Below are 24,085 nucleotides of genomic sequence, written 5' to 3' on the forward strand. Positions count from 1 at the left end.
ATCCAGATATTTGCAATATCGTCCTGCTAGGTCCAAGGGATCCAACAGATTAAAAACCCATCTCATTACTACAACAATAGTTTTGAGCGTGATTGGCCCCTGAGACGGAGCCAGTCTAGAGGCCTGCTCCCATTGTGCAGGATTGCAGGACAGGAACTCATTGAGGAAGCCGCACAATGGCGGCGGAAACAGGAAGTGGACAGGAAGTCGGCTTGGCCCGAGTAATAGTGGTAGTGGTGATGCTCTATTGTCTGTCTGGGGACTTCTCACGGGCTACTGGGCACGAGCGTTCCTTTGGAAGTCAAGTGGACAAACAGAGAGGTGAAAAGGTTTGTTTTGAGTCAGCAGACTGAGGAGGTTTGATTGGACTGTTTATAAGCATTCACCATTTGAAGATGCCTACTAGTTTGCTTGCTCCATTTTAATCTGAAAGGACAAGACATGATATTTTATGGAAAATTACATATTTCAATCTACTCAAATCACTAGTAGTGTAGTGCTACTATTGTCTGATATACTGTATAATCTAGGTTGTCTGGTGACTAATCCAGGTTGACTAGGAAATCCATTTTATCTGATGACCATTCTTGAGTTAGTGGTGACCAATCCAGATTGTCTGAAGACCAGTCTAGGTTGACTGGCAAATCCATATTATGTGATGAACATTCCAAATTAAGTGGCGACAATCCAGATTAAGCGGATCCAATCCTGGTTCGTTGACGACCAATCCAGATTAGTTGATTCAGACCATTCCAGATTGAGTGGCAACAATCAAGATTGAGTGGTAACCAGTCCTTATTGTCTGATGACCAAATTAAATTGGCTAACAACCAATGCTGATTGACTGGTGACCAATACAGGTTAGTTGATGACCAATCCAGATGATCTAATGAACATTCCAGATGGAGTGATGAAAATCCATCCATCCATCCATTTTCTGAGCCGCTTCTCCTCACTAGGGTCGCGGGCGTGCTGGAGCCTATCCCAGCTGTCATCGGGCAGGAGGCGGGGTACACCCTGAACTGGTTGCCAGTCAATCGCAGAGCACATTCCAACAAACAACCATTCGCACTCACAGTCACACCTACGGGCAATTTAGAGTCTCCAGTTAATGCATGTTTTTGGGATGTGGGAGGAAACCGGAGTGCCCGGAGAAAACTCACGCAGGCACGGGGAGAACATGCAAACTCCAGATAGGCGGGGCCGGGGATTGAACCCGCGTCCTCAGAACTGTGAGGCTGACGCTCTAACCAATCGGCCACCGTGCCGTGGTGAAAATCCAGATTGGTTGAAATCCAATCGATATTGAGTGCCGACCAATGAATGATCAAATCAAATTGACTAACAACCAGTGCTAATAGATATGGACAATCCGCTATATGCGGAACGTGACAAACGCAGAAAACGGCATTGCTGATGTATCTGTATATGCTACGCTAACATGACATGATTGTTTGAAGCAAAACTTGCTAAAATTGTGTTTTCTTTATGGTTGGTGTCTTCGGACAAAAGTTAAATCATTTAGATCATTTTGCTATAAAAATATGATACAATATATGTGAACACGAATGAAGCCTAAACTTCGGTTAGTGTCATCTTTTGTGGCTCTGTGGTGACATCTTGTGTTAAACAAGACATTGTCGACGTGTAAAGTTCCATGGGTGCTATGTCACTTCCATCCATCCATTTTCTGAGCCGCTTCTCCTTACTAGGGTCGCGGGCGTGCTGGAGCCTATCCCAGCTGTCATCGGGCAGGAGGCAGGGTACACCCTGAACTGGTTGCCAGCCAATCGCAGGGCACATAGAAACAAACAACCATTCGCACTCACAGTCACGCCTACGGGCAATTTAGAGTCTCCAATTAATGCACGTTTTTGGGATGTGGGAAGAAACCGGAGTGCCCGGAGAAAACTCACGCAGGCAGGGGGAGAACATGCAAACTCCAGATAGGCGGGGCCGGGGATTGAACCCGCGTCCTCAGAACTGTGAGGCTGACGCTCTAACCAGTCGGTCCACCGTTGGCCGGTGACCTTTTGATTGGTTGATAGCCAACCCACGTTGACTTCCTATCAAAATGAAAAACAAAATAAAAACAATGCCCTTTTATTAGCTAGTACGAATTAGGCACGCATAGCTTGATTGTTGGTTATACTTTGCAAAAGTGCATTTTGCGGACTGTAATGTTTTTATTTAATTGTTCTTTTTTGAGTTAAGTTACACTTTATAAAGGAATTCTTTTGAACAGCATGTCATACCAATATCATAGACATAAGAGCACACTTAGTAGTGCGGAAATCTTCCAAGCAACCATGAATGACATCATTGCTATATTACAGCTTGACTGTGTACTGTGTAGCACGTGCTTTAAATATTTAAGTGATCTTCTCTTTTACATGTGATCATCATTTTAAAGATGTCAGAATGACATCACCAAAAAATTGTGACTGCTACGCTCAAAATAGTTTCCATAAAACATGTATGGCGCCATGTGAATAATTGAAATGTTTGTGGGTGGGGAGAAGGGAGCATGTGAGCGGGATGTCACAACTTCTACCCTTTAACAAAGATGAATGAAGAGTGGTCGCCCAGGGCTAGTGTGTTGTGCCCTTTGCTGACCAACACAGGGAATTCCTCTTAGCTCGAAAACACTTGGGAGGATCTGATTCTGATGCTTTAAAGCATGGCAGCCTGCTGTGAACTTGCCAAACAAAGCGTACCTCAAAGAAAAACTCCTTAAAAAACACAAGGCCTACGGAAAAAAAACTGAAGCTAGATGAAAATGAACCAAAATGGCAAACTTCCTGTGGACTCATGGTTTTAAACGCTGGATTTAAGTATTAGGTGCCTTTACTTAGGATCCTTAAAACATTTATTTTGGAAAATCTTTGCAAATCTCACCCACCCTGAGTGGTCAAATTAAGTGAATAAATACATTTCATCAAAGTGACCTTAATAAAGTCTTAAAAAGTCTTGTTCAGTCCCGTGTGGAAGGTCCAATCTTTACCATCACACAAATACATTGCTATTGTAACCACAATGCAAAGAAAGCCCAGGAAAGGCTTCCTTTCCCCCGCTGACCTGGCGGAGGTATTTATAGATGTCCTCAGGATCTCTTTGACGCCATCAGGAAGACATTGACATCTGGAGAATACGTTTGGGCCTCGTGTGAGCACCGCCTTATGAAAGTCAGACGACAAAAAAACAAAAAACAACCTTTGGAAAACTTTGTTAAGTCTCATGGCCTGTGACAAATCACTGTCCAAAGATGAACTTGGGTTAACTTGTATCAAGTTCCGCAGAAATAACAGAAATATATATATATATATATATATTATTTTTTTTACAGGTAATGAGAAAATAAGAGCTTCCTCTTGGTGAAAAAAATGCTCCTTTTCAGAATCAGAATCAGAATCATCTTTATTTTCCAAGTATGTCCAAAACACACAAGGAATTTGTCTCCGGTAGTTGGAGCCGCTCTAGTACGACAACAGACAGTCAACTTTTCCAAATGGTAAACTGCCTCTTATCCATTGGCTAATTTTACACGTGACAATACAGTAGTATGAAATATGTTTAACAAATTAAAAACAGGCGGCACGGTGGTCGACTGGTTAGAGCGTCAGCCTCACAGTTCTGAGGACCCGGGTTCAATCCCTGGCCCCGCCTGTGTGGAGTTTGCATGTTCTCCCCGTGGCTGCGTGGGTTTTCTCCGGGCACTCCGGTTTCCTCCCACATCCCAAAAACATGCATGGTAGGTTAATTGAAATATCTAAATTGCCCGTAGGCATGACTGTGAGTGCATATGGTTGTTTGTTTGTATGTGCCCTGCGATTGGCTGGCAACCAGTTCAGGGTGTACCCAGCCTCCTGCCCGATGACAGCTGGGATAGGGTCGAGCACGCCCGCGACCCTAGTGAGGAGAAGCGGCTCAGAAAATGGATGGATGGAAATTAAAAACATACAAAACACTATTTGTGTAATAGTAGGATTAAGCTTGGCGCATCAACTGTTACACTTGTATATTCACTGAAACATAAGGTGGGACGAGCGTTTTTATTAAGTGATCAAACCATGCTTTCGACCACAGAAAAAGGCTGCAAATCTTTAGCAATAAATACGCCCACTGCATCCAAAATTTAAAACACGCGGGCCATAAGGCACATTGTCCCGTGTACCCTAGTAAACATGATACTTAATAAATTAACATTTTTGACATCATGACATGAGGTGTCAAACTGCATACGGCATTATCTCAAGTTATTATATTCAGCGATATTTTGCCCATATGAGAATGATCACACAATACATTCCGTATATCATATCTGTGAAAAAAATAAGGAAAAGGACAGAAAGCATGCAAATATAAAAAAAAAAAACGGACTTATTCAATATAGTGTAAAAAAAAAAAAAAAAACATGGTTGAAAAATCTGAAAGTGATACATTTCATGTTATAAAATGTGCAAGTGTACAACTGGAAGTCATATAGCTACCTTTTTGATACCAGATGTGGGTGTAATGATACTAATGGATAGAACAAAATATTACGATTCAATTGCGAACTGTACCAAATATTGATATAATCACTATCTGATATTGCATTTCCTGACAATTTTTACTCCTTAGTAGGCTTTCTGTATGTTGTGTTGCTCTGAATTCAACCAATTACATTTGTTTAAAAATAAATCTTTAAAATCTTTATTGGATGTAATAGGTTTTCATCTGAAGTTTTCCCCTTTTTTGGTTGCATAGATGTCATGATTTTTCATTCATAGTTTTCTTACAAATGTCACGTTATTGCTGCATTGTGATACTTTCGGTATAAAATAAATCACAATATTGTATCGTGAGTTATTCTGCAATTCTCGCCCTTAATCGATGCTGTCCTGCAAGAGCTAACAAAAAATCACAATATCTATATTGTACCACCCTCAGTATTTATTTAGTTTTGTGAAACTGCATCATACAAAGAGCTGTTTTTAATTTAATTTATTAGATAATTCTAAAATGAGCTCTTTAGGTACAAAGTGTCTGTTCACGTTGTGTCGTCCAGACTCGAAAAGGTCTTGTGAGAACCTTCAAACCAAAGCTCTTTTTCTTGCTATCACCCAAGAGGCAGCATCCTGTTTTGGCAGGAAGTAGCATTGTTTTTTTTCCCCATTCCATTTAGCCACGCTGCTAGCGTGTGCCGGCCCCTTCCTGCGCTTCTTGAAAGCGTGTACGTGAGCTGCGACATTGCCAAGTGTTTGAAAGATGGAAGATCAATTAGCCTTGCTGGCAGCCTCGCTGGCTTGGTGGGTGCAGGAACTGTGTGGAATGTAGCTCTGATCCGCCGCCGCGCTGAAATACGAACGAACGCAAACAGCTGGCGGCCAGAGGAAGATGTTCCTGTACCTGTCAGGAGGCTACATTTAAGACTTTTTTGAAAACCATTTTGATCAAAGTTAAGACCTATCATTCACAAATGTAAGACTTTTATTTATTATTATTATTTTTTTTTTAATTCTGCTGCGATAACCAGTTTCACTGAGCAACGTGAAATTTGGTAGACGTGTCAACATCATGAGTAAACCCACAAAAAAATCTCAAGAAGCCATGCCTGAAGAGATAGATGCAGGAAGTCTCTCATTTTAATTTGAAACTCTATTTTAGGTTAATTTTGGACAATTTCCAGGGGTCTTTCAAAGACTACCTCCTCATAAAGATTTTTTTTTTCCAATTGTAACTAAGGAACAATGTTGAAATGAAGGGAGGACAGAGCCCTTCATGTAGTCAGGCTCTCTTTTTTCACCAGGAAAAGGTTTGTCTCCCTTTTTCTGTTCTTTAGTAAGAAGTAGTAGAACATGGGTTGGTTTCATCAAAAATACCCATTTCTGATCAAGAAGCAGAGAAAACGAGTTGTTTGTCAAAAGTAACGTCGAGTAGAAGAGGGACTTTGGCGCTAATATTTTTTGTTTTTGTGACACCTCACATTAAACAGGGGTGTCCAAACCTTTCCCCAGGGGGCTGCATACAGTAAAATCAAAGGATCCAAAGACCGCTTTGAAATTCTTCAACTATAATTTATTAAACACACAAACATTAATCAATCAAGGAAATATATATTGTTAATATATTGTAGCCTTTTTGAAAAACTGCTACATCACAGCTTCCTTTTAAAGGTGATAAGGCAAATAATTAAGGATTTTTTTTGTTTTGCGGGTGACCTGTGGCCTTGTATCCAAATAAAATCCACCCGTGCACTGAACAGCAGCCGAATCCCCTCTCCATATTCAGAACCAAAACTAGAGCAACATGTAATAAGCTGACCATTTTTAAAGGACTTACTTGAGGATCATTTATGTGAGCAGAAAATACGTAAAGCATTTTTGCGTCTAAAGATTTATTATCTTTATTCACTAGTGTTAAGAAGAAATATATTTTTTACTATTTCAGTTTTTAAATAGATTATTTACATCTTTGCATATCTAGAAAAGTCTAATAGTATATGAAACCAACTTATTAATAGTATTGATAGTCCCCACAACCACATCACCCTTGCCCATGCAATGTGGGTATGGAGAGTAGCGACAGAAAAGGCCCTTCTGACAGCTACTTCTGTTTGACCCAGTTTTGTATCCGCTTTGTCCATATTCGGCTAAGCCCCCCCCCCCCCCCCCCCCCCCTTTCCTCTGATTGGTTGCCTCCGTATAGAAGACGCACTTGTGAGAGCATACATGTTTGTTATGTTGAGACCGCTGGCTCGGAGTGACGAGGGAAGGTGGAGATCTAATCTGCATAAACATTGCCCCTATTTCCCTGTAAAAGGACATCCGTCTGATACATCTCAGCTAATGCGTGACAGTTGAAAGTTGCAAGACATGGCCCCAAAACGTTCATAACTTTGTTAGTCTTTATCCTATTTTCAAAAGGTTCATATCATCGGAACGCTTGCTAAAGCAGAAACTGACATTTAATAATGATGTTAATCATTTATCATTCACTCCAAAGTTAAATTAGGGAATCCTGTACACAAGTGCACGTGCATGTTTACTTGATCGATACGAAAACTCTGAAGCCTTGGATTAATGCAAGCGGTTTGATTGCTTTTCCATTTAAAGCATGAATTTGCGCAATCTGCTCGTTGCGTGACAACTGCCAACACACAAACAGTGGCGGATACACTATGGCAAGCCTTCTCAACATTTAACATTTGACTATCCGGAATTGACGTAGAGATCAACAACGTGATTCTGACTAGTGGTAATTACATTTTGAATAGGCAATATTTTCATTCAAGATATCTGTAACCGAATTTTGACTAGTTGAAACTGAATATTGAAGAAGAATCATCTTTTATTGTCATAAACATGCATGAATGCACACGAAATTAGTTCTCTGCATTTAACCCATCACAGTGAACACACACGTTAGTGGAACACACTGGAGCAGGGGTCAGCTGAAGCGCCCGGGGAGCATTTCGGGGTATCATTGTCTTGCTCAAGGACACCACAGCCGTGAGTCCAGGGGATGCTGGCAGATGGTCCAGTCGGGGTTTTGAACATAGGTCCCCCCACGGTGGCAGGCGATGATCTTAACCATTGGGCCACGGCTGCCAACACAGCCAATGGTTATAAGATATCTGTAATTCAGTTTTGCCTAGTCGAAAGTGAATACATATCTGCAACGTCATTTCAGCTAGGAAAATGACGTCATTAGTCATTTTATTAGCAAATTCATGATTTAAGTTATTGTCATTAAAATTATTATAGTATTGTTTTTATGAATGACTGTAGTATCAATATGTTGGGCATCTTGTGTTTTTTTCAAAACCTAATCATTCTTTATTTGTGCACACTTACTATATGCATAGTCTGAGGAGGTTCTAAATTTGTTGACAGTACGAACAAAAACAAGTACGAACATATTGATGAATCACAGGTTTTTGTGGCAAACGTGTGCACGCACGATTGAAGCGCAAATCTGTGCGTACGCACATTTACTATGTGTTTATGTTCGTGTTTGTTTTTTTATTATTTCATCGTGCCATACACCAAAATGAAGTGCCCAGCCCTCATGGGTTTACATGACACTGAAATACAAAGGTGCGCAATCAAGCAGTAAAGATAATAACTGTGCACGGTAACTATGAGACAGAAACCAAAACAAATTTTAGCAAAATGTTGCTCATTGGCCAATCAACCTAACGTTTAATCAATAAACTTCAACTTCATAGTCAGATATAGTGTCCTCTTACGCTGTTGAAAGGCTTTCAACACAAATTGTGCAAGTTGAAACTCTTTGTGTGTAAACAAATATTGGAGTCTTTCTTCATTGGAGATAGAAAGCAAATCAGAACAGTCTGCAGGCAATTTACCAAAAAAGCTGACATGTAGGATTGAGATACAGAGGACAATAGAATAAAAAGGGCATTTCATTTCCCACCTCACCTAATTGGCACAAAACACGTTCCCTCCTGATCTGGTACAGCACAGAAGCAACCCGTTTCCAGAGGAAGGATACCACATCGAAGTTGAGCACAGACAGATCTCTGTGCTCTTTTTTTTGTCCTGTTCGGCTGTTCGGTCAAGTAGAATGGAGGATCTGTATCCCTTTTATGCCGGAACAGTTTTACTGTCACAGTGGAGTTTTTAAGCTTCCGTTGTGGTTTCTTAGTATTATAATTGAAGTTTATTGAGAATCAGAGTCGAATAAAACAAAGTTTCTAGAGAGGAGAGAGAAATGAAAACAAAACACAAAGCACTAATTGTAAAGGATGAGAAAAGTAAGTCATTACATTATCTACAACAATGAAACATTAAATATGAGTGTTGCATGGGGCTTTAGTGCTACACCCTGTGAGGGAAGGACAGGACAAGCTATAGCAGGACAAGGACAGGAGAAGAAGCATGCAGGACAAGGGTCGTGAACCCGGCTGTACAACTGAAGTGTGGTGGGATTGACTATGTAAATTATAAAAGTCTATAGAACGTGAGTATGACTGAGGGGATACACAAGCAATTTGCATATTCATGAGTTATTTGTCGCAATAAGTGAGTGGCCCCACACCCAGTGAAAGAGTCCCAGGGGTGTGTGCCTGGGGACACATGCAAGTGAATTGACACCGTTTTACATGCACAAAGACTGACAGAAGTGTCCTGTAATTGTTGTGCCCGCGGAGGCTGAGGACCCCACCTAATCAATCGAGGGGCGGGATTGGGGCCAGGGGTCCACCCAAGAGCAGCCCGGTGGACGGGACGCCCCGACAACTGGCCACCCGGTGGGGGCCGCAGGGACCCAATGCATTCATGTTTTTGGGATGTGGGAGGAAACCGGAGTGCCCGGAGAAAACCCAGGCAAGCACAGGGAGAACATGCAAACTCCACACAGGCGGGGCCGGGGATTGAACCCCGGTCCTCAGAACTGTGAGGCAGAGACTTTAACCAGTTGTCCACCGAGCTATGAACCTTTTATTTTTATTTTTTGGGGGGAGGGTGGGGGCACCTCAATTACTCATTTGCAGATCTTTATCCACCGCCAATAGTGGGCAAACGCTGTACAGTAATATTGGGGAATAATTGCTTATTTATTTATTTTTTTCACAGTTGCAATTATCATTCAAAGATGATCTTTTCACAGAGATTTTGTCCAATTTCTACCCAACTTTAAGGTCATATACACTATTAGACAGTTGGGCAACACTAAGTTGGAAAAATGTTGAGTTTCAGCATGTCAAAATTTGACCACTGAAAATAGCATGTTTTCAATCCAAACTGTGAGGTTTGTAAGATATAACGATGACAAACCACATATTGGAGACACTTGCAGTCCTATACAGTATGATGATGCTCATGTCATGAAATGGATTAGCTTCAGCTCAAGCGTGAACATCATCTGAGGAAATGTTCAGCGATAAGAACGGTGTGAAGCCCACATTCCCAACCTCGTGAAATATTCCTCATTTCAGATAACTCCTACAATTTTCCACATGCACTCACATATTTCATGTTGTCTCTGATGATAAATATCACTCTCTCTCTAATAATGCGAGTAGATAAAACATCTCCAGGATATCTGGCAGCCTTCTAAGATCGCAATGTGAAATAAAAAAATGTAGCCTGGAGTCACTAATGTAATTTCACTCTTGTGAGCCATTTATTTTTAACAGGAAATACTTGTTTTAATGTGTTTATACGGACAAATACACACAAATACGTGCACTGTGTGAGAGATAGTGTTCTTAAAACAAATGCTCTTATTTTGCTCACAGCCAAGTAAAGTTGGTCCAACAAAAGTTCTTAGTCTACACACAGACAAAACACACACACATACAAATGTATATACAACAACAACACATGGTAGGGGTCAGGCACTAGTCATTAGTGATGCGTGCAGACAGCCGTATAATTGCTTCAGAGTTGGTTCCCACGCATGCATGTACAGTTATAGCGAGCGACACAAACAGACATTCCTCTCGTGTGACACTCACACACATTGCATCACGACTTCATCACCCCAAGCCTTATTGCATTTACATGTCTGCCAGCAGGGGAGCGCCTTCAGGTCACCATTGACATAATAGTTCATGTTTTATGGCGAGTTGTCTAACTTGTCTGCCATGTTTTGCCCACATGCAATGACCAAAACAGAAATGTTTGTCAAAATAGCATTGTCCAGCTGTCTAGTTACAGTACAGGGTTCAAATTTTGTAGTAATCGGATACGATCTCTCTCTTTGAAGTATCACTGGAAATGGCCAAAATTACCCTAAAATGGTCACTTGAAACAAAAATGGCCGACTTCCTGTGCATTTTATGTGTTCATAAGACTTTTTTGTGAGTCTTATCATGATTGACATGTCTACCAAACTTCATGTTGCCAAATGAAACTCACTTTGGCGGCTGAATTTTAAAAGAATTATTAAGTCGAGTTACTATTACTAGTTTTCTGTTTTATGGCAAGTTAGTTAACTTTGCAGCCATGCTACGCCCACATGCAATGATGAAAACTCAATTTCTTGGAAGTTTAGCAGCTCCCATCTGCCTATTATGTGAGTATCAAATTTGGTAGAAATCGGACAAAATCTCTAGGACAGGTTTGTCTTTGAAGGACTGCTGGAAATGCCCAAAATGGCAGACTTCTTGTGTCTTTTTGGGCAAGATTTATTTACACATTTTTGTGGGTCTACTCATGAGAGACATGCCCACCATAATTTCATGTTGCAATTTCAACTGTAAATTTCCAGTTTGTTTACAGTTATTGTTCTTCTTACTCTTAGGTGGACTTGGGCTTCCTGAGGTTTATCACGGCCATCAGCACACAAGGAGCCATCTCTAAAGAGACCAAGAAGCACTACTTTGTTCGCTCCTACAAGGTGGACCTGAGCTCCAACGGAGAGGACTGGGTGACGGTGAAGGACGGTTCGAAACAGAAGGTCAATATTCACTCACCTCATTTTTAGTAGGCTTTATACGATCAGGATTTTTGGGGCCGATCACCGATCAGCATGTTTACAAAAACCATAACCGATCACCGATCCGATCACAAGATGGAGCAATGTGACTTGTTCATTTATTGTATATACTTGTGTACTGTATACTGAGTATCTTAAAGTATTCTCTAGTATACAGTATTCTCATTTTAAACAAACGTTAAAACATCAATGACCTCTAGGGGGCATTCAAGGATTGGCCACTGCCGTAAGTTTAGGTCAAATCAACATTAAAACATGACAGAAATAATGGGTGCTAACTTACTGTAATTAAATTACATTATTCCAATACAATTACTTCAACAAATACTGTTAATTACATGCTTATTCTAACTTTCTCACTGTCCCAGCTATATGGACGGGTGTTGTCCAGAGTTTGCGTCCGGTTGATTTATGTATTTATTTATTTATTTTCCTCCACGCTGCGTTGCTTGAATGCGGCATGCTCCTCCTTGTGTACATTCTTCAGGTGCCCGATCAAATTTGTTGTGTTAAAGCATTTAGATGACGACCCCCACGACGTACTTCCGGTGTGCACAGACTGCAAATAATTTACGTTGTTTGTCTGAGACACGGCAAAATAGTCCCACACCGACGACCTGTTTTTTCACCAACAAGATTGAAAAAACTTTATTGGCCGTCAGCTAGTTACAGTACTACGCCACAAGACACATGACAAGACTAAAAATAAACTAGCTTTTGGATTTATATGCGACGGCGTCTCGGAGTAAATGTATTTCACGGAGCCGATCGATGACATCACTGATCGGATCAGCGAATTATGACATGAAAGCCGATCAGCATAAAATGTTAATTATCGGCCGCTACCGATCAAATTGGTGTAAAGTCTTAGAGTGGAGCCTCTGTTTTTGATTAATCCATTCAAGAAAGTCTGGCTAAAACCGAATCGTCCGAAATCCAAAGCAATATTTCCCATATAGGAAACAAGGTAATACACTTCACATACAAAAACAGTGTCAAATAAATATAATTGACTAGTGAAGTGGGTCACTGATGGTGTAGTGGTACAATCGCCTGACTCTGGTGCGGGCAGTGTGGGTTCAGTTCCCATTCAGTGATGGTGTGAATGTGAGTGCAAATGGTTGTCTGTGTCTATATGTGCCCTGTGACTGACTGGTGACCAGTTCAGGGTGTAGTCTGCCTTTTGCCCGAAGTCAGCTGGGATAGGCTCCAGCGCCCCGCGACCGTAACTAGAATAAGTGGTGTTGAAAATGGATGGATGGAAGGACTACTTAAGTGTATAAATAAAAATGTAACATTACTGAAGACTCTTTATGGCGTATACAGTAAACTCCCCTCCATCGCGGGGGTTACGTTCCAAACCCCCATCCCCCACAATAAATGAAAATCCGCGATATAGAAATACCTATAGAAATATGTAAAAAATAATATATATATCCATCCATCCATCCATTTTCTGAGCCGCTTCTCCTCACTAGGGTCGCGGGCATGCTAGAGCCTATCCCAGCTGTCATCGGGCAGGAGGCAGGGTACACCCTGAACTGGTTGCCAGCCAATCGCAGGGCACATACATACAAACAACCATCCGCACTCACAGTCACACCAACGGGCAATTTAGAGTCTCCAATTAATGCATGTTTTTGGGATGTGAGAGGAAACCGGAGTGCCCGGAGAAAACCCACGCAGGTACAGGGAGAACATGCAAACTCCACACAGGCGGGGCCGGGGATTGAACCCAGGTCCTCAGAACTGTGAGGCTGACGCGCTAACCAGTCGTCCACCGTGCCGCCTAATATATATATATATATATTTTTTTTTTTTTATTGTATTTCTTTATTTGTTTACTTGAAATTGTTTTAGGGTCTTCAAACACACAGAATATATTGAGAGAGAGAGAGAGAACATAAAAGAGTGCAAGAGCAATGGATTAAAAAATGGCATAAATAGCTAAATTACACATACAGCACAAAAAATAAGATGTTTGCATCTCGGAGAGAGTACCTGTAACTATCCATTGCCTGAAGTTTTTTTTTTTTTTTAATTGCGCAATAATTCGAAAAACGAGAAATTGCAGGACTGCGAAGCATAAACCGTGATCTAGCAGGGGTTTACTGTATAGTGAGGAGGAGAGGGACCAGAGCCATTTTCTGAGTTATTTCCTAAATTTTATCGTGTTTCTCGCCTTTTTTTTCATCAAGTGGCCTGCACTCAGAACTTTCTGTTGTACTGCGAAAATGGTTCAACAGATGGCAAGGCGTATTCCACAATTCAAGTTTTTATTAACAACTCAAGGCAATATTATCAAGCCTGTCGTTTTTTATTATTGCATGCGCCTGTTGTGGCCCAAGAAAGTGGAGTGAAACTGCATTATTATACTGTACTCTTTTATTTTGAAGGTCTGACTTTTGACAGGTTGTCACCTGATGTTGCCTGAGTGTTGCAGGAGGCTTGATTGCTCTTAGTTGTTAATAAAAGCTTGCATTGTGAAATACGCCTTGCCATCTGTTGAACCCTTTATACGTAATTTACGAAAGGTGATAAATGATAAACGTGCATCACTTCCTGGAAATGAATTTCTTTTTTGTATGAAACCCCAGCAGTTGTATGAATAACAGGACAAAATTTAGACGAAAAAAATCATTGAAAACGGAATCATACGAAAACTTGGGCATTCAAAAACCAAGGTTCCACAGTACCTCTTCTGTGTAGTTTTTTTAGTATACAATTTGTAGCATGCTGTAACATTAAATCATGCATGTCATCATGCATGTCATGGATGACACCAGTCACAGAAGACACACGTCAAAGGCATTTGTTTAGCTTGATTTTTCTGGTTTGCCAGAATTATTTTTTCATTTAGCCCCTGCAGCCAGTTTACTTTAGCTACATAAAATTTTGTAGGCTGTCTGTCATGAGTACTTCCACAAAAAGGTCTCAAGCAGTCATAACAGACACAGGAAGTCTGCCATTTTGGCAGCTATGTTTGATACTTGCAATAGAACACAAAAGCTAGTAAAAGCTAATTGGCTGGCGACCAGTTCAGGGTGTACCCTGCCTCTCGCCCAAAGATAGCTGGGATATGCTTCAGCACGCCCACGACCCCAGTGAGGATATTCGGTACAGAAAATAGATGGATGAATATCTATCATAAGTATACCCACAAAAAAGAAGTGACTTCTCGAGAAGTCACGCTAAGAAACAAACAAGAAGTCTCTCATCTTTGTTCAAAGTGGCCATTTGAGGCTCATTTTTACTATTTCCAGGGGTCCTTCAAAGACGAACTTGTCCAAAAGATTTTGTCCAATTGCTACCAACATAGAACCACAATTCTTTCATCTCACTTTCAGATCTTCCAGGGGAACCACAACCCGGCAGACGAGGCTCGCTCCTTACTGCCCAAGCAGACTCTGGCTCGTTATATTCGCATCCGGCCCATGTCCTGGGAACAAGGCATCTGCATGCGCTTTGAGCTCTACGGCTGCAGAACCTCAGGTACAGTAGTCCATTTATCGATTTGTTATTTCGCTTAAAGGGAAGAATTCCATGCACAAGTGATGTGTGAATGTATTTCCTGGAAAGCAGCGCGTCCACTCTGTCGAACAGATTGTAGCATAGCCTCTGGGTCGAGTGGCCTCAGATGTAACAGCCAGCAAGTCTGTCGGAGTCAAACGCCCCCGAGATGAGGCTTTCAACTCACAACATATTCCCAGCCACACTGATTCTCGCGGTCCAGACCATAGAAATCACATAAAGTAGTACCTTGACTTACGTAGTACCTTTAAAGCAGTGGTGTAAAACTCCACTCCACATAAACGCCACATTGTAGTTACAGTTTCACTCAGAGGGCCGTTGTGACTGTGGAACCATATAAATGTTTAATAGTCTCATCATATTAGTACATAAACAAGAAAATGATGGATAACTAGTTTTAAAATAAGAAGTCAAGGATAATAGTTTGTTCTACAATTGTTCAGGTTACTGCAAAAACAGGTTTGGGAATGAAAATGCTTGCAATATCCGTCCATCCATTTTCTGTACCGCTTATCCTCACTGGGGTCGCGGGTGTGCTGTATCTCAACGTTATTTATGACATGTTAATTTGAAATATTGGTACAGATTTTAGCACGACTCATGGAAGTTGCATGCATAAAATTATTTGCCGGACGGGATTTGGCCCCCAGACCTTGAGTTTAACACCTGTGCTTTAGTGTGCTTGTTTTTTTTTTTTTGCTTTGTGTTTCAAGCCAAAATTCCAATTATGAGCGAGCTTCAGATACGCTGCCGGTCTCGTGAAGTGACAAAAAAAAAAAGAAAAAGTTGCCAATGCACTTTCAGTCGTTTATTGAAAGATAGCTAGCTCCTGACGTCACTCACCATGCCACGTCCCTTAAAAAGCATACATCAAACACACAAATACCTCAGTATGTACAGTGTGAAATTACACTTACTTTACATTTTTTTTCATTGTTTTGTTATGTTTTTTATACAATACAGTAATGCTTTTCTTAGTTAAAAAACATAACCCAAAATTGTGGGGGATTAAGAGCATTCTAAGGCCACTCGAGGTGGTATCTATTACCTGTATACTGTATTATGTCTCTGTTCCAGACAGTACAGCTGTAGAACCCCATTGTTTTTCTCTCTGTGCAGACTACCCATGTTCAGGAATGCTGGGCATGGTGTCCGGTCAGATCTCGGACGGTCAGATCAGTGCCTCGTCCTATGCCAACCGGGGCTGGATGGCCGAGAACGCCCGTTTGTTGACGGGCAGGTCAGGTTGGACGGGCCAGCAGACCAAGCAGCCCTTCAGGAACGAATGGCTGCAGGTAACTACCACCTTACCTGATTATTTTTATGGTGAGGGTTTAGGGTTAAGAGTTATGAGTTATGATTGAGTGAGTGATCAGTATCAGTAATGTAAGACATTTTAATAATCACTGCATCTTGTCAGGTGGACCTGGGCCAGGTCAAGATGTTGAGCGGCGTGGTGATTCAGGGCGGCAAACACTACGACAAGAACGTCTTCATGAAGAAGTTCAAGGTGGGACACAGTCTGGACGGAGAAGTCTGGATGCTGGTCAACGAGGACAACACCACAAAGCCTAAGGTCGGTCCACGAAAGCTAAGGCAGTGCGCTTGCCTCCGTTATATCACTGAGCAAGTTCGGCGACTTCCATGAGTGGCTGACAGTCGGCAACTTGTTTTGCGGCAATCCATTTGAATCGCCTTTCAGATTTAACAGCCAATCAAAATGCTCATGAGGTTTCACACACTAATTTTACATTTACTGCGAGTTTTAAGCTAGCAAGACCCAGCCGGCCACCTTTGTCCCACATTTAGTGGCAAGCTAGTGCTAACAGGGAGTCAATTATACATTTGAGCTGGCTGACGTGAAACAAACGTCTGTTGTAACTGTAATGTGGCCTCCAGTAGATAGACGCAGTAGGTCATGTGACCTCGTGTTTGTGGGAATATTGTTTTAATTTCTCAGTGTGAGCGAGTCAAGTCAAAGACTTGTGACGGCGCACGAGATGAAGTGCTGATTGTGGAGATATTCGCTCACACTCATGCTCAATTCTGTTAAACTAAAATATTATATCTTTTAGCCCATCTTAGCTCCCGTCTAAAGAGTTTTATCTCAAGCATGTGCATATTGCACTCTTTCGCTCCTGTGTTTTTGCCTCTCTTAGCTGTGTCTTAGCCTTTGTAAGCGTCTGTCTTTACAGTTTTATAAGCAGCGTTTCTCTGTTTTAGTATCATTGACTGTTAAGCCTGATGTTAGGCTCTCTTAGCTACGTGAACCTGTGTTAGCCTCTTTTAGCACTATTTTAGCGTCATCTGTATGTCTGTAGCTTTATCCGTTTTCTCTGCAGTGTTTATGTGTTTTGGTATCTTTAGCCTATGTTAGCCTCATTTTAGCCTCTCGTAGTTGTGTTTTATCATCTGTCGTACAGTTTATTCAGTTTTATGTGGTGTGTTTTTCTGTTCTAGTATATTTAATTTATTATTATTACTATTATTATTATTATTATTATTATTGTTTTAGCCTGTTAGCCTTGGCTTAGGCTCTCTTTTAGCAGTGTTTTAGCCAAGTTAGCCTAATTTTAGCCTCCCTTAGCGTTGTTTTAGCCTGCCTTACTGTTTATTCAGTTTTATCTGCTGTTTTTCCGTTTTAGTATCTTCAGCATTGTTTTAGCCTGTAAGCCTCTTTTAGCTGTTTTAGCCCACTTTAACCTCGTTTTAGCCTCTTTTAGGTTTTTTTTAAACTCTTTCTTACAGTTTAATCAGTTTTATCTGCAGTGTTTGTTTTTGTATCTTTAGCCTATGTTAACCTTTTGTTAGCCTCTCTTATCTGCGTTTTAGTCTCTGTTAGCCTCGTGTTAGCCTGTCTTGTAGTCAGAACATGGTTGTCCTTGGGACTGTACATCACAGCGGTTTCTGGTGTAGAATGTGGTGTGTACATAACTTGATTGACAGGTGCTCTTTGTGTTTGGAATGTAGAATGAGCACATTGGATTGAATAAGACCACCTGAAAAAAAAGACCCTGGGGTCTTTGAAGTTGCTTTAATTCTCACCCTGGAGAGGAAATCTATATCATTGCTTTGCACACACCACTTCCTCTCCTGGGCCTGCTGCTTTGGAACCACATCTTGCTCCATGCATTCCAGATGGCGGCGCTGAGGGGGGGTGAAATGAGGGGGCTCCCACTGCTTGACTGCATACAATGTGATAGATGTTCCTCACTCAAACTGAATATTCAATGTGTACTAGTAAATCATTTTAGGCAGCCTTTCCCTAACTTGTTAAGCCTCACATCCCCTTCAACATCCCGACAGAGATAGCGAACCCCCTCTACCCCTAAGTCTTTACCAGTAATGAATGTCTGGTTAATTTGTGGTGGTCTCTCCAATGTTTGTCAGATTTTCTCAGGCAATCAGAACCACGACACACCTGAGCTGAGGTCGGTGGGTTCTCTGCCAACCCGTTTCGTCCGGATCTACCCGGAGAGAGCCACCATGGAGGGGGTGGGCCTACGACTGGAGCTGCTGGGCTGCGAACTGGACGGTGAGTAAATATGGACGTACACTAATCTATCGTTACTAAAGCCTCTCGTGTGTTAACCTATGTCAGCGTCTCTTAGCTGGGTTTTAGCCTATATTAGCCTGTGTTGTCTGTTTTTAATACATAATTCAGTAAAACACTTAAAAACAAAACAAAAAAGATTCCTGTCTTTTGTGGACATAGCTTGTGTCACAATATAATGAATATAATTATTTGTCTTTTCCTGCAATCCTGTCCCATAATTGTTTGGTTTTCGATTTTCCGTCAATACTGTCTCTTTTGTGGCTTCATATTTGGAAAGATTAGATTTTTATAGAATCCAGAATACAGTAGTCTGGAAAATATCACTGTCGTCCCAAGGGCTGTAAATATGATGATATCACAGAGAGCTTGACGGGAAGCAGAAGTGCAGCACAACATTGTCATGCCACACACTGCTAGCGGCTAAGGCTGCTCATCAGTGGCCAGAGCTTTCAGAGAAGAGTGAAAATACCTCGTGTGCCTCTTTGTGTGCGCACTCCCAAGGCTTGCATCACTTGATGTAACAATACGCATATTGACATACACAAGTAAAAAAAAAACACAAGAAAACAGTTTAATGTATATGCTAGTTGATTTCTGTGATCAGCTGCATACAGTACAAACACTTGCACAACCGTTGGCCACGTGCTAGCTTCTTTATTCACTGTTATTAATAATAATCATAATAATAAAGCATTCGGCTTAAATAGCACTTTTCAAGGGACTCAAATGTGCTTTATAATTGTACGCATTATTAATTATTCATTCACTCCACAGTCCAAGTGCTGATAAACTACTTGTTTAGCTACAGCAGCCCTGGGGCAGTCTGATGGAAGCGTGGCAGCCATTCTGTGGCTACAGCCCCTCTGACCACCACCAAACATCCAACCACATTCATTCAATCATATCCATCCATCCATCCATCCATCCATTTACTACCGCTTATCCGGGTCCGGTCGCGGGGGCAGTAGCTTTAGCAGGGACGCCCAGACTTCCCTCTACCCAGCCACTTCATCCAGCTCTTCCGGGCGGATCCTGAGGTGTTCCCAGGCCAGCCGAAGGACGTAGTCTCTCCAGCGTGTCCTGGGTCTCCTCCCGGTGGGCCATGCCCGGAACACCTCACCAGGGAGGCGTCCGGGAGGCATCCGAATCAGATGCCCCAACCACCTCATCTGGCTCCTCTCGTACTGTTCCTCTCGATGTGGAGGAGCAGCGACTCTACTCTGAGACCCTCCCGGATGACCGAGCTTCTCACCCTATCTCTAAGGGAGAGCCCGGACACCCTGCGGAGGAAACTCATTTTGGCCGCTTGTATCCAGGATCTTGTTCTTTCGGTTACGACCAACAGCTCGTGACCATAAGTGAGGGTAGGAACGTAGATCGACCGATAAATTGAGAGCTTCGCCTTTCGGCTTAGCTCCTTCTTTACCACAACGGGCCGATACAAAGTCCGCATCACTGCAGACGCTGCACCGATCCACCTGTCGATCTCCTGTTCTATTCTTCCCTCACTCGTGAACAAGATCCCAAGATACTTGAACTCCTCCACTTGGGGCAGGATCTCATCCTCAACCTGGAGAGGGCACGCCACCCTTTTCCAACTGAGGACCATGGTCTCTGATTTGGAGGTGCTGATTCTCATTCCAGCCGCTTCACACTCGGCTGCGAACTGCTCCAGTGAGAGTTGGAGGTCACGACTTGATGAAGCCAACAGAACCACATCATCTGCAAAAAGCAGCGATGCAATACTGAGGCCACCAAACCGGACCCCCACACGCCTCGGCTGCGCCTTGATATTCTGTCCATAAAAGTTATGAACAGAATCGGTGACAAAGGGCAGCCTTGGCAGAGTCCAACCCTCACCGGGAACGAGTCTGACTTACTGCCGGATAAGCGGACCAAACTCTGACTCTTACAGCGACCGAACAGCCCGTATCAGGGGGTTCGGTACCCCATACTCCCAAAGCACAGGGACACGGTCGAACGCCTTATCCAAGTCCACAAAACACATGTAGACTGGTTGGGCGAACTCCCGTGCACCCTCGAGGACCCTGCCGAGGGTGTAGAGCTGGTCCACTGTTCCACGGCCAGGACGAAAACCACACTGTTCCTCCTGAATCCGAGATTCGACTTCCCGATGGACCCTCCACTCCAGCACCCTTGAATAGACCTTACAAGGGAGGCTGAGGAGTGTGATCCCCCTGTAGTTGGAACACACCCTCCGGTCCCCCTTCTTAAAAAGGGGGGACCACCACCCCAGTCTGCCAATCCAGAGGCACTGTCCCCAATGTCCACGCGATATTGCAGAGGCGTGTCAACCAGGACAGCCCCACAACGTCCAGAGCCTTTAGGAAATCCAGGCCAATCTCATCCACCCTGCCACCGAGGAGCTTTTTAACTACCTCGGTGACCTCAAACCCAGAGATAGGAGAGCCCGCCTCAGAGAACCCACACTCTGCTTCCTCATGGGAAGGCGTGTCGGTGGAATTGAGGAGGTCTTTGAAGTATTCTCCCCACCGACTCACAACGTCCCAAGTCGAGGTCAGCAGCGCCCAATCCCCACTATACACAGTGTTGGTGGTGCACCGCTTTCATCTCCTGAGACGCCGGATGGTGGACCAGAATTTCCTTGAAGCCGTCCAGAAGTCTTTCTCCATGGCCTCACCGAACTCCTCCCATACCCGAGTTTTTGCTTCAGCGACCACCAAAGCTGCATTCCCCTTGGCCAGCCGCTACCCATCAGCTGCCTCAGGAGTCCCACCGGCCAAAAAAGCCTGATAGGACTCCTTCTTCAGCTTCACGGCATCCCTCACCGTTGGTGTCCACCAACGGGTTCGGGGATTGCCGCCACAACAGGCACCGACCATCTTACGGCCACAGCTCCGGTGTTGATTTTCAAAATTTAAGACTTTTCCTTGGCCATGCCACACAGCTGCGTTAATGTTCAGGAAATTTCATTTTGGCATTATCACGTTCGCAAATGAATGATGAAAACAAGTAAAAAGCCATTGACAGTAGCTTATCACGATAAATGTTAATCTTTATATGACGCAGAGCTGCCAAATGTTACGGAACGTCCATATTTTGTTACGGAAATGACTGAACGCTGACTCATTATGGGCATAACACCCATTGTTCTGGATATTTGGGGGAAAAACAATCCAATGTCCAACAATACCAGTCAGTACGGCACTGTGTCCGGCCACAATGACGAAAATTTCATAAATGAATTTGATGAAATAAGCACTATATTGTAAAAAAAGAAAATTAAAATTTAAAAAAAAGAGAAGAAAAAAGTTGCTTGGTGCATGCTGTTTTATTAACCCCCCCACCAGACTGCCAAGCTGCGGAGGCAAAAGTTCGTAAAAGTCACTAATCATCGCCTCCATGGCAGCGAATAAACTACACTTCTCACCATGCCTCTTACACGTATAATTTACATTATCACGATGGGAGGCCGAGGAGTGGATAGGAAAAGACGAAAAAGCATGATGTCACATAGGTCTGGCTCGAACCACACTATAGCAGAGAGTAACCAAGTTTGAACAGCAAAAAACAAGGCAATTATTAAGCGTTTGAATATATAAATCTACAATGATTTACGGCCTCACAAAACGCCCCTGAACTGGAAATGAATTAATCACTGGAGACGTCATCTGAGAATGAGGTCAGGTTGAAAGTATATTATTATTATTATTATTATTATTGGTGGGCAATAATACATATGGGCCACCACTAATCTAAACACGGTATTCTGGTTAATACTGTGTTTGTTGAAAAAGAATTAAACAGAATAATTCATCAATCTCCAGCAAACTCAGGGCGCCACCATTTTTGGCAATATCACCCTCTGCTGGCGAACGAAATTAGCGTCACAACTACCGCCGTGATGGTCATGTGAGGGGGTAGGTGTGACGTTAATTTCCCTGCGATGGTTGTATATATGACCTGAAAACCCTGGAAGCATACATAAGTAGTCTGCAAGTTTGTTGTTAGCAGATTCCCTGTGTATGTTGCAGTTGGTGACATAATTGGTTAAACAACATTCTAGCAAGTTCAGGTTCAAACTATCATTTCAGCAACTTGCTGCATACACAGAGAGTCTGAGAACCTGTTTTCTGTGTTTGGTCATGTGATGTAGGTCAGTGTTTCTCAACCTATCATGATATGAATTTTTCTTGGAAAGAAAACATTGTTCTTGTGAGATTACAACTTTTTTTCTTGACTCATTACTTTTTTTAACTTTTTGTTTTACAAGTATTTTTTTATAATATTCTGTCTTTTTGGGGAAAACATACGACATAATTTAAATTTTTTCTTGACATTTATACTGCATTTTTTTTAAAGAATTTACTTTTCTACAAGATAAATGTGTTTTTGTCAAAGAAAATCCAATTTATTTTATTGTAATATTCTGATAGAAAAAACAACAACAACAAATTCTGCTAAAATTATGACTACATTCTTGTCCAATATACCTTCATTTTTCTCCCAATAATCCTTGGTATTCTTGTAATGTGTGTGAATGGAAATGAAGCGAATTGTACTTGCATTAGCATACGCTGGCTGGAAGAAAAAGAAAAACTGTTGATTTGCATGTAATTAAAGGAAGAACATTGGAGTGAGATGGAGGTGTGCTGTGGAGGATTAAATTAAGACAAGCACGACTTAAATTGAAATGTCGGTGTGAGAACAGGGAGACTCTTTTTTTCTCTGTGAAGCGTTGAATGAACATCAAGTGTTGAATGAACAGCGATTAAGTGCTAGGAAATGCACTTTTTTATATGCTTCTTCAAGTTTTTGTCATATTAGCAGAGCTTCTTCAGGTGAATTATTTTAGCAAGCTCAGTTTTGTGTGACTTTTTTTTCTCTCTCTTCAGACATCACAACCACGGCCTTGCCCACCACACCACTCGCCACTATGCTTCCCTCCACCACGTTTGGAGCGACTACCACGTCGCCCCAAACGGTGCCCGTCACCACGCCGTCCACCAACACCGACACAGACACTCCCAAAGACTACACGTCAGCGACAGGTAAACTTTTTCAATGGAAAGTTATTGGCTGGTGACACCCAAGCCACCAATTGTCGTTATACTGAATCCTTTGTTGTTGGTTTTTTTCAATTAAAATTGTTTTAAGCTCATGATAGACAAATAGACATTTTTTTGGTTTAGGAAAAGAGTATACAAATATTTTTTCCAGAAAGCTATATTTTTTTTCTTTGTAAATAAAAATGGGATAAAAAATGTAAAAAAATATATATTTTTTAAGTTCTAATAGTAGTTTTTGTAGATTTTTTGCTGTCATCTTTCAATTATTTTAGATTTTTTTATTATATTTATGAGCGAAAAAAACTAAATTTTTTTCCCAGAATTTCTTCATTGATAATTTTGGGGAAAGAAAGTTGTTTTTTTTATTGTTTTTTTAAATTCTTCTCTTTTAATTTTGGAAACTTTTGAGGAGATAAAAAGTCATATTTTGTACATATATATATATATATGTAAAGTCTCATATATATATATATATATATATATATATATATATATATAT

The 24,085-nt window shown here is 41.8% G+C and overlaps 1 protein-coding gene across 4 annotated transcripts in view; it reads left to right on the plus strand.

Annotated features, from left to right (window-relative positions):
* Positions 1–24,085, plus strand: part of LOC133488506 (neuropilin-1a-like) — an 82,984-nt gene that overhangs the window by 42,857 nt on the left and 16,042 nt on the right. For all 4 annotated transcript variants that reach the window (XM_061796440.1, XM_061796439.1, XM_061796441.1 and 1 more), the window contains 6 exons: positions 11,254–11,409; positions 14,796–14,940; positions 16,099–16,274; positions 16,400–16,555; positions 18,370–18,514; positions 23,413–23,568. In XM_061796440.1, the coding sequence (XP_061652424.1) occupies positions 11,254–11,409; positions 14,796–14,940; positions 16,099–16,274; positions 16,400–16,555; positions 18,370–18,514; positions 23,413–23,568 (934 nt within the window). The remainder of the gene's footprint in view (positions 1–11,253; positions 11,410–14,795; positions 14,941–16,098; positions 16,275–16,399; positions 16,556–18,369; positions 18,515–23,412; positions 23,569–24,085) is intronic.

The sequence above is a fragment of the Phyllopteryx taeniolatus genome, chromosome 14 (assembly GCF_024500385.1).
Source record: "Phyllopteryx taeniolatus isolate TA_2022b chromosome 14, UOR_Ptae_1.2, whole genome shotgun sequence".
NCBI classification, from domain to species: Eukaryota; Metazoa; Chordata; class Actinopteri; order Syngnathiformes; family Syngnathidae; genus Phyllopteryx; species Phyllopteryx taeniolatus.